This window comes from Ricinus communis, chromosome 5 (assembly GCF_019578655.1).
Source record: "Ricinus communis isolate WT05 ecotype wild-type chromosome 5, ASM1957865v1, whole genome shotgun sequence".
NCBI classification, from domain to species: Eukaryota; Viridiplantae; Streptophyta; class Magnoliopsida; order Malpighiales; family Euphorbiaceae; genus Ricinus; species Ricinus communis.
In genome coordinates, this window is record NC_063260.1 from 12,839,680 (window position 1) to 12,853,633 (window position 13,954).

The window sequence follows — 13,954 nt, forward strand, 5'->3', positions numbered from 1 at the left end:
TTTGTAAGTGAACAGATAAAACTATAAAAAATATTTTTATATTTATTTAAAAATAAATCTTATCTACACTACTTATATATATCATAATAAAATAGATGAATGATGTGTAAATATAAGTTATTTATATTTTGATATTAAATAAATTTTATATATTTAATTATTTAAAATTAATAAAATATTATTTATTTATAAAATCAATATATAATTAGAAAAAAAAATATATATATATATATAGCCTAATTAAAAAATTTATGAAAAATAAATGAGAAAATTAGGCATATTTAGCATGACCCTGTGAAGTAGCAAACCCCAAAGGTTGCGACATCCCATTATATGAAAACACAAAATTGCAAACGCCACATGGTTCCACATTCCATATAATCACACCTTCCTTTAACCTAAATTTCTCTTTATGCTCTTACAGTTATCCTAACCTCTCCTTCTCTCTCTCTCTCTCTCTCTCATATGTTTTTTGTTCGACTAGGTTTAACTTGTAATTATTGATAATTAACTGTCATCTCTCGTATTTTATAGGAAGTCCAGTTTCATGCTAATTGGCCAACACATAATTATATATTTATAGGCTCGGCTTTCACGTGACAGCAATTTCACAACAAGCAGAAAAAAACTAAGAAATTCCAGCGCAGTGGAATTGTCCTTTCTGTACATACTTCAAATCAGATTTAATTTACATGTCTAAAGGCGGGCACCCTAATTAACATTCTTTTGACCTCGTTTTGCACGTGTCTAGTTTTTTTTTTTTTTTTTTTTAAATAAAAAAAAAATTTATATTCGTTATAAAAATAAAAATTAATTTAATATTAAAAATTTTAAATCTTAAAATCTTTTTTAAATTTAGCATATAAGTATTGAATTTTTAATTAATGTTTGGTATGATTAACCAATTGATATTTACATATATTATTTTCGGTGATGATGACATGAATTTGAATATTATTCCATCCACAACAATTATTTGTACGGCTACCATTTCTTTAAGTGGTTCAAGTTTGACTATTGAACCAGCTATTGCTGGCTCCTCCCTTTCTCTTTAGTTTTACAAGTTTGACTAGTTTTAAATTTCTAATTCACAGAATGCAATGAATATTTAAATAAATTTTCTGCATTATTCGGAAATGAAAGATTAAATTAAATGTTAAGACATCCTATAATGCACATACGAAAATAAATAAATAATTCAAATATCTAATTTTATTTATTTATAATTTTTTGTAAAAGAGAAAAAAGGGGAAGGAAGGAAAATAAGAGTTACTTGTATTTGCATAATATATTGTATTTTCAACGCAGCAAAATCAATTGACATTGTTATCTTAAAAGAAAAAGAAAAGAGGCATATCCATATTGTTTTTGGTTGAGTGGGGTTTCGCAACTCTCATTGAGAGTTGGGATGAGAAGAAAGTAGATAATGACATAAAACCATCCTACAAATTCTATCATGTTGCAGAAAGGAAAACAGACAATTCAAATAACTATGAGAATCTACTCCCCATAACACAAAGACAATTTTCTTATTATTAGTTGGGGTTATTTATTATCTAATAGCAACCAATCATTTATTAATTGGAGATTGGAGGCCTAATAGTACCAATTAAGAAGGCCATTACATTATTCTCTAAATCTAATTATATGACACTTAGATCAAATTATATTGATACCTTAATTTAATAGAGATGTGAAAAAACCAATATTTGTCCTACGCTGATATGAGGCAAAGGCCCCATAAATTGGATCAAAAATGAAGATGTGTACGAATCTAGTCACGTCTTGGTCATTTACTAAGTATAGCACTTCCTTATATTGCTATATTACAGAAAGTGTTAGGGTTTGTGGGGTTTTTTTTTTTTGTTTCATATTTATAAAGAAAACTTGAGAAATACTTGATGCTTTTTTATTACTCAAGTATTTTTATTTAATTTCATATGAAAATTTAACAAGAAAAAAGAAAGAATAAATATAAATTACGAAGAAATAAAAAAAAACAGAAACAAATAAAAATTAATTTTAATAATTCTTTGAATAAAATAAATTATTTTAAGTAATATAAAAGAAGCTCTGAAAGAAAAAAAAAGGGCTTCTTCTAATTCTAGGTACTTTTTAAAAAAATATTTCTTAATGTATGGTGAAGCTTAATATGTACAGTCAGCCAGCCCACAATTCAGAGCCCCACAAGAGCTTACATGAAAAGAAATCCAAATGCCACTTTGTATCCAGAAACGAATAATTCGAAATTTTTTTAAAAACTCATTGCCATGTCAGCAGTGACGTTTTTCTGTGCTAAATTCTGTGGGGCTAATATGCGACTCCTACGTGGCAGATAACGAGTAGGTCGGTGTACAGAAGCCCATGCAACTGACAGTGACAAGGACACGTGTGTATTTTCACATCACTGCGTGGATGTGCCGCGTTTGTTTTCATTTTAATAAGACGACATTGGTATCATGCTTTTGTAAAATAAAACGGAAAACGACATGATAGCATGTGCTAAGACAGTGGAGGAGTTACTTTAATACGAACACGACAAGCGGATCATTATCATTTGGTTTGGTCTTCTTGTCCATGCAATGACATTGTGGATTTTTGTTTTGAGTACGGGTATGTACGTGGTGGCTGGCATGGAATAGAATTGCGAAATCTCTGTCATTATTAGACAATTTTGACTCGAATTCCTTAAAAGAAAACGATGATATTTATAATAATAATATTACAAATGTGTGTCAATCACTTGTGTAAATAAATTTCTATAATTATCAGTTTATTGATATATCATATTCAAATAATGTATGCTGACTTCTTTTTTTGTCAAAAGCAAACGAGGTGTTGTTGATGAGGCCCAGGATTTGAAATCAGAACAAAGCATTCACTATACAAATTCAAATTAGGCCTATTAAACCTAACAATAGAAGGGCTCATGCTCCCTAGTGGGTTGATAGCAATGAGCTGTCCCTTTTGACAAATGGACTTATGGTCCAAAATTAAAGCGGCCCATGGGCTTACAGCGTTTGACAAATTATAGAAAAGAAACCCTTGACGACCTGAGCCCTTTGATCAGTATTGCTGCTGTCACTGTTGCTCTAATCCGGGCCTAAACTACATGAACTATGTTTCCAATTCCGGCCCGGACATTCAACTCGGATCGAACGATATTGAACCGGTGTTTTTCTAGATGTGCATTAAATATTAAATAAAATGCATAGTAGTTTTTATAATGTTAATTTTATTATATTGAATAAAACTAAATTTATTAAAATTATATAATAATATGAGTGTGTTTAACATAGCATATTGTTTAAATTCTAAAATTAAAATATCATAATTTAATAAATTTGTAAAATCTCATAAATAATAAAATAAAATTCTTATAATTTAAAATCTAAAATTTTGCATAAACAAAGTTGACATAAAATATTTTTTTAGAAAAATTATTTGATAAAAATTAATAATTTTTTTATTAAAAATTGTTTTACATAAAAGATTTGAAGTATAGTTAATTATATAAATAAGTAATGCAATAAAATGACACTAAAGCTAGTTTTGTTTCTTCGTAAAAGCACATTTATCCTAATTTGAACATTAATTGGCATGGCATCCTTAGAAGCTGTCATATCAATTATTTTACTTTTGTAATCCATAATTTTATCACTAAACTATCAATTGATCCAAACGAATTAGTGTAGAAATACGCTTTAGAAGACGACTGAATCAAATTATTATATGTTTCACATTTTATTCGATTGAACTGACATGACTCGATTATTATTATTATTATTATTTCTTTCAATAACGTAGCTCGACTGAGCTTGACAATTATGGTGATGAGCAAAACTCTATACTAACAAGGCCATCCCATTTCATATAAGTATTGACATTGAGGCTCGATGGACTTGAGCAATATGTAAACAACCCATTCACTTTATAGATCCTCCATTGGAAAATTCATAAACTCTCGTCCATCCAAATTGTATATAGATATTTAATGGTATTTTAGAGTTTGAATGATATATTTCTATTATAAGTGAAAAGATGTGTTTTTACCTCACTTTAGTTTTCTTGTCTAAATTCAGAAAATAATCGCTAAAGAAGAGAATTTGAGCTAAAACCACACTAATTAGCTTTAATTGGATCGCGGCTATAAAAAACTTGAGAATCAGACACGCGGGCTATCAATAGCTTAGGCCTAACTTAATTCATTAAAGCCCAAGAAGGAGCGTTTAAGTAATTATTATGTAATTAGTGGATAATTATTTTTTTGAGTTGTTTAATTTATTTAGGACAGTAGAGGCTAACTATAGTAGTTATGTGTTGAGAAAAAAACTCTAGGAATTGAATCTTTACAAGGAGTAGCTGTTAAATAAAACAGGGAGTTTTTCGGCTACTACAATTCTCTCTGAAAAAGGTTTCTATTATTCTCTGCAGAAATTTTTATAGTTCATCATTTTCTACATCTAGCTAGGTGGAGTTGCATTATTCTTCGAAGAATCAGAAAAGCTTTTTGAAGACATGAAGAAAGACGACCAATCTTATTTATTCCTTGAAGAGCCTTTGAACTTTGAAGAAGTTTTAGTTTTCTGTTTTACGAATCTTAAGTCTTTCTATTTAATTACAATAATCATTGGATTGATTATGTTAGGCTAAGTTCTATACGTTTTTAGTTTGGTTTTTTACTTGTGTATGAACCTTATATATTTTGAGTTTAATGAATGATTTCTTTATCTTCATATGTTCATTAGTTTCATCTATTATTATTGGTTGACCATCATATCAATTTAGTAGTAATATTTATTATAAAAATCTTTATGTTAAAAGTATTAGAAACATCATCTTTACTTTAATCTATGTTGATATAAGAAACCTAAGTTGCATAATTAGCTTGAGTGACTTAGGAAAAAAGACACATTACCATTTCATCTGTTAGATTAGGGCTTGAGGGAATTAAGGGGATTATTAAGTAAAAGCTGGACTAAATGCTATTTTATCATATAGTTTATATTAATTATTCCAGTTGTATATTTATTTTCTGGTTATTTAATTTTTCTATTAAACTAAAGATCACTCTCAAAATATTAGTTTAGAATGTTTATATTTATTTTCAGTATTTTGTTTGATAGTTAGTCTTTATAATATATGCTATAAAATTCCTTGTGAGATCGACCTCATGGTGAGCTTGCATGAACTATTATTCGGTTCGTACACTTGCAAACACTAATTTAGAAACATCAATTATACCGCAGAAAATGTAATAAGAATAGCTTAATATCTATGAACACTCTATAAGTAAATCACCAAATTGAAGCCGTTTAATTTTAAGAATAAAAAGTTAAGTCAATATATTTAATATTAAATAAAAATTTTGCTAACTTGTGAGAACTAAAAGAATTCTTATATCATACTACTAATGATTTTTAGCACAAAGATAAAAGAATACATTATGAGATTTAATTTGAAATTTTGTGATTTTTTAAAGAAATTTGAGTTATTTAGAAAGAAAATAGACAATTATAATAATTTTGTTTAAAAAACAATCAAACGAGATGCCTTTATTAAGAATTCTTTCAGATAAAAATTATAAAAATTCAAATCATAAAATTTTACAAGTCAAGAAATTAATGAAATGTTGCTTTTTGTGGGTTTTTTTTTTTTTACTTAATAATACGTGTGATTTGTATTTTTTTAATTTGTATATTTATTGTAAAGGATCTTCGAAAAGAAATTACTTTTCATTGTTTAATATAGTGAATGTAAAGTTTTTAGAATAAAATAAAATAAAAATTTGTTGTTAGGGTTCTATAATGTTTCAATAAATGATAAAAGGAAGAATTATTAGTTGTGTATCAACATCATTCAGGAAGGATGGATGTTGTTCCCACCCACTGATGTTATAAATCTGAAACTGAAAACTTTATAACTAATCAATCAATGAAAAGAATTAACAACAATAAGCAATGTTAATGAATCAAAATTTAATCTCACATAAAAAAATAATTTAAATTATCTAAATTTATAAAATAATAAACTAAAAAATCCAAATAAATGTAACTTATTTTTAATTCATAAAAAATTAATAATTATGAATTACATAACAGAGAGTAATTAAATCTTAATATTTGCTATAAACAGGAAAATATCTAACGAGGATTCAAATATAAATAAAGATGTTTATAATAGCAATCTTGAGATTTAAAGCCTTGAAAGCATCATAATATATATATCTAGTGATAGTGCTTTTGAGGAGATCTCATTAGATTAATATGCAGCAGTAAAAGAAAAAACTTAAATGACATGGCAATTGGCGATTGGCAATTACTCGCCGATGGATTCCACGAGGAGGCTGCTGACTCAGATCACTGTCACTCTCACCTCAACAACACATCTACTTTCTGGATAAGATCCTTGGACTATGTCCTTCTTTTCCTCTATATTTTATCCAAAATTAATCTTCTTGGTAAGCACCCATATATTTATTAACCAGATCAATGCTGTTGTCACATGATGCACCGTCAGATTAGATTATTAAATTTGAGGTTGGAAATAAACAAACTGTAAACCATTTTAATAACAAATATCCATTATTAAATCTTTTCTTTGATATTAAAATCTATCTTCAGCAGAAAAAGAATATCAGCAAATTGAAATTTGTTCCTCAGATGGAAAAGTACCATTTAATTATATTATTTAAAATTTAAGTTTATGAAGCATTTGTTCAGTTGAATCATTTTTCAGAATTTAAAATTAGGTTATATATGATAATAGACTCAATATCTTACATTCCCATGTGCTCTTACAAAGGGTGAATCATATTGGATAATAAAGACTTAATGAAAAGATTATCCTATCTGTTTATTAGTAAAATATACAGATCGAAAAGGATCTCATATGAATAAAAACTTATAAACCGTGAGATCAGGAGAAAGACGTTAATCCAACGACTGACATGATTTCTTGAACTTGAAAATGTCCTCAAGAAAATCATTATTACCTAAAAAAGGCGCTCTTCTTAACTAACAATAACGCGTCTTAGAAGCCTTGAATTTCGAGTTCGGATAATGTTGCCACGCCATGCAACATTCTCTTGTATCTCTCTTCCTGACGCTATATATACAAGGCAATCACTTCTTTGTCTGCATTGCAAATCATCATATCAGTCTCTATTTCTCATTGAAGTGTGTGTTGCTTTTGATCAAAGTTTGTTTTGTTTTTGTGTTTGAATCGTTAAAGGATTAAAAATGTTGGCAATATTCAACAAAGGGTTAGTGAATCCACCTCAGGAGCTGAACAGCCCAGCTTCATTGGCATCATCAAGAAAGCCTCAGCTTCCTGAACAGATTCTCAAGGATTTCGCATCTTCTGATCTTTCTAATGCTTTCTCAATTAGCTTTGGAGATTCTGCCTCCCTTGCCTATATCCCTCCCAAAAATCCTTTCCCAATTCATCAGAGGTACCTTTCTTTCTTCTCTCTGCAGATTGGGATCTGCATCTCATTGAAAACCCAGAAAAGTAAAACGCAAGATCAAGAAACAAAAATAAATTGTACATATATCTCAATCACATAATGTCTAGATCAACCGGCGCATTATTGATATAATTATCTTTTTGTGTGTCTAACTTGATCATTATGATACGATTTATTGTAGGTTGTTTTGTGGATTGAATGACGTATACTGCATTTTCTTGGGGAGCTTAAACAACTTGTGCAGCCTCAATAGACAATATGGGTTATCGAAGGGAACCAATGAGGCCATGTTTGTAATTGAAGCATACAAGACCCTACGTGATCGTGGGCCATACCCAGCACACCAGGTGCTCAAGGAACTGGAAGGCACCTTCGGCTTCGTGGTCTATGATACCAAATCTGGACATGTCTTTGCAGCCCTGGTAGGCCTTTTTGCAACCCATTTGATGTATTCTCACTGCTGCGTCTATCCTGTTTAGATGACTAATTGTTACGCTTGGAATGGCCATTTTGATTTTGTTGGTGCAGGGTGCAAATGAAGGTGTGGGGCTATACTGGGGCATTGCAGCTGATGGTTCTGTGGTGATATCTGACAACTTGGAGGTCATAAAAGGAAGCTGTGCCAAGTCATTTGCACCATTTCCATCAGGGTGCATGTTCCACAGTGAACAAGGGTTGATGAGCTTCGAACATCCAAGGAGCAAAATGAAAGCAATGCCTAGGATTGACAGTGAGGGTGCAATGTGTGGAGCCAACTTCAAGGTTGATAATCAATCTAGGATTAGTAGCATGCCCCGTGTTGGTAGCGAAGCCAATTGGGCATTGAGAGGCTCGCAAGCCTAAGCCAACCGAAAATGTGTGCGCATTACTGATAAAGATGGGGGACATATAGTGTAGCTAAGAACTTTAATTGTTTGTTTTGTTTCGTGTTCTGATTTCCTGTTTATATTCTCCTAATCTCCTAATTAAGCTTTGAATTATCCGAGTATTATTCAATGAACAAGAAAATTTCCCTTTCGTGCATGTAGGTTGATGTATAACTTTCATTTGTAGTTATAAGTATCATCCACTCTACATTATTTCTTTGAAGTATTACTGGAGCGCCAACAAGTGCTCAACTATGATATTTAGTTGCAGCTTGTGGCAGCACAGAAAGAAACCAGCAGAGTGTCAAAGGCCTCTATAAAATCATTATCAATGTGAAAAAAGATACATTATGTTAACTTGTCAAAATAATCTTATGTTTCCCAACCGAAAAAGCACCAGAGAACAAATCCTACCATCCAAGTTAACTTGATACTTTGATTTATCAACACCTTTTGGTTTCTCCATGGATGTAAAATTCCTCCTAGGATACAAAGTAGACCTCCGCGGACACTAATTGGTAAATCAATCGATGGCCACAAATATCTGAAAAGTTAAATGATAAGATCAATGTTAATAGTTGAAATAGCGGAGACTATATTATGCACCAAAATCTGGTACTCAAAATGCCAGTGATCTCGAAAATCTCGAAAAACATCATTAGCTAGTGTGGAAAAACTTATGATCTCTAAAAACATTGCAGACTAGTATTAAAAAAACTAACCTCTAAATCAGGCAGCGGGTCATATGTTTTCTTCTCTGATTTATCAAACACTGTAATGCCTGTTATTCTTTGGACACCGAGTTTAGTGGCAATTAAGTTCTGCAGAAATAAAGCAGCACTCAGAAATCATATTCTATCTCCAACACCAAGAATTTTAAACAATGGCAAAGGTAACATATTAAGCCAGCATGAGAAATAATCTGAACTACCATGATCTCGCAAATATTTCCTACCATCGAACCAACCAACTTTTTAGGCGAAAGTTATAATCCAAAATCTTATACAACCAGCAGGGTTTCAGGCTTGGTATCAAAAGTTAATGAAAAACTTTACTTGCAATAATAAGTTAAGTGTCAAACATTGCATGAAAAAGGCAAGGGTCAGAATCGTTCTTCATACCAAGTGAAAATCTGTGGTTCCAAATGCCTCCAACTGTGATAATTCCTGTAGAGGTCATCCACATTAGTATTATAACAATCAAGACCCTGTGCGCTTAGAAAATCAATTATCCTAATCATGCCTTAAAATTCAAACGATTCAACAGGACTACTGCAGATTCATGTTTTCCTAACCCCCAAATAGATAATTTAGGCAAACCACAGAATTAAGGTCACAGAATTGTGAAAGGCTTAGAGAAGTAGATAATCGAATGCATAATTGAAAAGAATACCATTGTCTGAAGACCATTAATTGTAACAGCCTTCTCCTCAACAGAACCATCTTGTGATAACCAAACCTCAAAGGGGCCCAATTCTTTATCTGTATGGTTAGTCAGCTTCAAATGCACCTGAGAAAACCGACTGATTCAGTTGCCAAATAAATCAACTATCCAGAGAAACACTGGGTAAGTTTTTAAGGTATAGAGGCAGTAAGATATGATATGGTTAAGATAGAAGTTCACTACAGGAAGGATGAATCTAACTGCAAAATTTCTTAGGTGAGTGTGGATAGGTTGAATTGAGGTAAGTGAATGACAAACAAAGACACCCTACAAGGCACATCTTTTTGCATATAATTTGCTAGAAGGTAAATTCAAATGCTTGCATTTAGAAAGAAATTAATCAATTTTTATTGCAGAAAATACATAAGTTGTATAATTACCGAAAAGGGCTTGTCCAGGTTGATGACAGCTGGAACCTTCGCAATGCACAATTCAATCTCCTTACGGGTGATGGGCTGCAGAGGAAGGTAATAGATAGTAGGTACAGCATCCATTCAATACGTCTGGACATGTCATAATGCACAGGCAGGCAAGATAAATCTAGGATACAATAACATAGAAAGGAAGTTCCCAGTTTTGAAAGCACATTTACAGTGCCAAGAATTTGCTGTGTCTGCAGGCGACCAGGTTCACCTAAATTTGTACGCCATGTTATTTGAAGCTTCCCAAGAACATTACTTTGAGCAGCACCATGGGCAGACAATCGCAATTGATAAAGATAGTTGTGAATTCCTCCACCAGATCTAATGAGAACAGGAGGCTTGAATATCTCCCTGTTAGCATGTGAATAGCAACAAGAATATTAATGTGCTATTATCAATTGCAACAATGAAAATGCAAAAATAAAAACATGTTAATTTGACAATACTGATCCCAAATAACACATCTGTACCAACCTGGTTAGAGAATCTTTTTCAGATTGTTTTTCATCATCTTTTATTATTTTTGCGCTCCAATGTTGAGCTGGCTCAAACTCAACTTGATCCATATAAAGGTTTGTCTTTGTATGGTTTTCAATGCATGCCTCTAAATATGTAGTTTCCTGAGATGTAAGATGTAGAAGTTAGATTGAAGATGAGAATTCCATGGATAACCAAAGCAGTAGCATAAAATTGACAATTTAAGAAACAATAATATGGACGTCAATGTAATTGGGAAAAAGAAACTGTCAAGAGATCATTAAATCATAGTGACTAGAAACGTTAAACACAAGAATTTCGAATGACTGCAAATCAGATGGCCTGCAAACACTTCAAAAATTGAAACAACAATATTCGCAACTTTGCTAAACTAAAAGAGAATTACCGAGACCTACAGTATTAGAAAATTGAAACATAATGAAATCTAATCCTGATGGCTAAAGTATTGGGGCTAACAGCATTTCTGCCAATTCTCATAAATGAAATCTAAAACCATCAAACCATGTGTTCCCATGAAGGATAAAAAATTTAAAATACAAAAATGGAGTGAAGCTGGTCATACCTTGACAACACGGACCTGCACAGTTAAAAAAAAATAAAAGAAAGCATATTAGACTGATTTCATTTGGAATGATTTAATTTGCATATACAAAAGTCTACAGCAATCAAAGTGAATTATTACATATAACAAACACCTTGGTCCTAACTGAAAGTGGATTGGCAACAATGAACTTAAAAAACTGAGGAAGATATTTGCGTTCACCATCACCGTCACTGTAAAGTGCGGTGCAGACTAGCCTAAAAGAGTTGTCACAAAAGCAATGTCAAATCATAGAACATTTTTAATATAGTAATAAATAATTAAATTGATAGATAAAACATACGTATGAGCCCCAAGTTCCTTAACATCATGCTCAACAATGAAATCATAACGGCCTCCAGCACGTATTGACTCTACAGGGTTTTTTGATGTGTCTAAAAGGAGGATCCTCTGTCTCTCTGTTTGAATTTCTGCCTACAGAGATTTAATTACAAAAGTTTTACAAGGTTCACACATGCAAAAATCATAATGTAACTGCAAAAAACTTACCTTGATAATAACGTCCCTAACTTCAAAATTAGAACTGTTATTTATGCTAATATAGCTGCAAAATGTTTCTCCCAAATATATAGCCCTAACAACAAAAACAATGAACAAGATCAATAACTAAGTTAAGTGTATTAAAAAAGAGAATATGATATATGATTGAATTTAATATCGCACCCGAAGGCTTGAGGAAGGACAAGGAGGCCAGTGAGGCCGAATGAATCAGAAGGGTGTTGGTGGAGGAATCTAGTGCGGTAGCTGAGATCAGATGTATCGGTGAGCTTGGTGATATGGCTGTCAATGAGAGGAGGAAGGCGTGAAGCGGCAACTGGATCGTCGAAGATGTCTTCGCCGACTATGAGATCGGAGGGGTCCACAAGCAGCTGCGCGTCCACGTGGAAAGACGGCCTGCATAGCCTCATCACTCGAAAGGCAAGCGAGTGCGTTCCCGGTGTTGTGCTCATGATTCTCACAATGAATTTTTGGAAGTTGAAATGTCTGATTCTATGAATTCAAAAGGAATTGGAGAAACGAAGATAGTAACTGAGATTAGTTATAAAAATGTACTTCTCCAACACCAGCTCATGTCGTTTATTCGGTTAGTTATAGTATTACGCCGTCGTTTTCTAATTGCAATTCGTAGTGTCCGTTTTCTTTTGAAATCTAATTAATGACGGTGGTTTCTTTTTTGCCTAATTATCATTTAGGTTTTTAACTTTACATTTCATAATAATTTTATTCAATAACATTAAAAAAAGAATAACTCTGCTTTTAAATTTCTTCCAAAAATAATTATCATTAATAATCTTAAAATTTTTATAATGAAAATAATAGCGTCCTACATTTAAATATGTAAAATGATGCAATATTGATAAAATATTTAATAACTATATTTATTAATTCTAGAATAGATCCTTTTACTAATGTATAATCATTTTAGTGACTCGGCAATTTATTACCTCATCTTCTTAGTATGAAATTATAAAATTTATTACTGTTGACAATTAGATAATATTATTAAAAGAATGTAAAAGGTTACTTTTCTTGTAAGAATTAATAATCTAACATTGTTATTATATTCTCTGGCCTAAAAAGATATTTTCTTTTTTTTTATTCATCCTAAATTATTGTTCACTTTTTAATTATTAATTTAGTAAATAATTATCAAACGTAATTTTCATTAATTAACATTAATATTATTATATATAATTAATTTACATATCTTATACTTTAAGATTGTAACTCTTATAAAATGTTTAACCAGAGTATTTAAAAAAAATGATAATAAAATTAATAAAATTAATAAAATTGCCTAAATAAATCTATATAGTACAATCTCTCTATAATTATACACTTGAGAGTAAAATATTTCTAATAGTCATACATTTAGTACCAAATAAAATTTATAACTATGAGAATGTTATATTTAATGGAAGTTTTGAGTACTTAATTTTTTTTTTTTTGGGATCTATTACTTAATTTTGTTAGTGAAATGATAGAAACTAAAAATAAGATACGTAAATATTTTGTCATATTATATAAATAAAATTGATAAAATAAAATAATACTGCAGTAAGACAAAACATAGCATAGTATATATTTGTTAAAGTTGTATATACAAATATTATTATATAGAAGAATATTTTTTAAGACGAAACTTAAAAAATTTATAACTTATTATAATAGAAAATTTATTTTTATTTATAACCGGCTCAAATGAGGATCGTAATAGAAATTATTCCTATATAGAGTATTACTATAAATAAATTTTATTGTACTTTTTAATCTACATGTGAATTGAAAGGGGATTACCTTTTTGTTAGGAGGAAATATTATAAATAATTCAACCTTTTTATTTTAACTGGTCCTGAAAATTATATATATACATTACCTCATTTTCTATTTGAACATTTATTGATAAAAGCATTTTAAAAAAAATAGTAATTAGAGAGAAGAAAAAAGTAAAAATAAATAAATTAAGAGTTTTAGTACTGGCATATAAATTTAAAGAGGAAAGAAGAAATTAACTTAGGGAAGCTGATGAATCCATAAAAACGATTTTGAGGAAGGGGAAAGAGGAAAGCTATTGGGGATGCTCTTGAATAGGGATAAATATATCGATAAGCAACGACAAGTCATCTGCTGCTAGAAGGCACGTTTTACCCTGACA

General features: G+C 30.7%; 2 protein-coding genes across 3 annotated transcripts; one reads left to right on the top strand and one right to left on the bottom strand.

Moving 5' to 3' along the window:
- The first annotated feature begins 7,062 nt into the window (after nt 1–7,062).
- LOC8279478 (stem-specific protein TSJT1) lies at nt 7,063–8,491 on the top strand. Its single transcript, XM_002518991.2, has 3 exons — nt 7,063–7,453; nt 7,650–7,890; nt 7,997–8,491. The coding sequence occupies exons 1-3, from the start codon at nt 7,242–7,244 to the stop codon at nt 8,309–8,311; spliced, it is 768 nt and encodes a 255-aa protein (XP_002519037.1). The 5' UTR covers nt 7,063–7,241; the 3' UTR covers nt 8,312–8,491.
- A 145-nt stretch (nt 8,492–8,636) lies between these two features.
- LOC8279477 (probable trafficking protein particle complex subunit 13 homolog) lies at nt 8,637–12,369 on the bottom strand. Of its 2 annotated transcripts, none has more exons than XM_015719116.3 (12): nt 11,962–12,369; nt 11,788–11,872; nt 11,582–11,712; nt 11,393–11,495; nt 11,260–11,274; nt 10,674–10,819; nt 10,364–10,550; nt 10,158–10,232; nt 9,727–9,843; nt 9,456–9,500; nt 9,057–9,155; nt 8,637–8,878 (listed from the first exon to the last, which is right to left on the bottom strand). In XM_015719116.3, exons 1-12 carry the CDS (start codon nt 12,246–12,248, stop codon nt 8,858–8,860), a joined length of 1,311 nt encoding a protein of 436 aa, XP_015574602.1. In that variant the 5' UTR covers nt 12,249–12,369; the 3' UTR covers nt 8,637–8,857. The 2 variants fall into 2 exon arrangements, with proteins under 2 accessions (XP_015574602.1, XP_002519036.1); XM_002518990.4 differs by having other exon boundaries at nt 10,370–10,550; nt 11,962–12,367.
- Between the last annotated feature and the right edge of the window lie 1,585 nt (nt 12,370–13,954).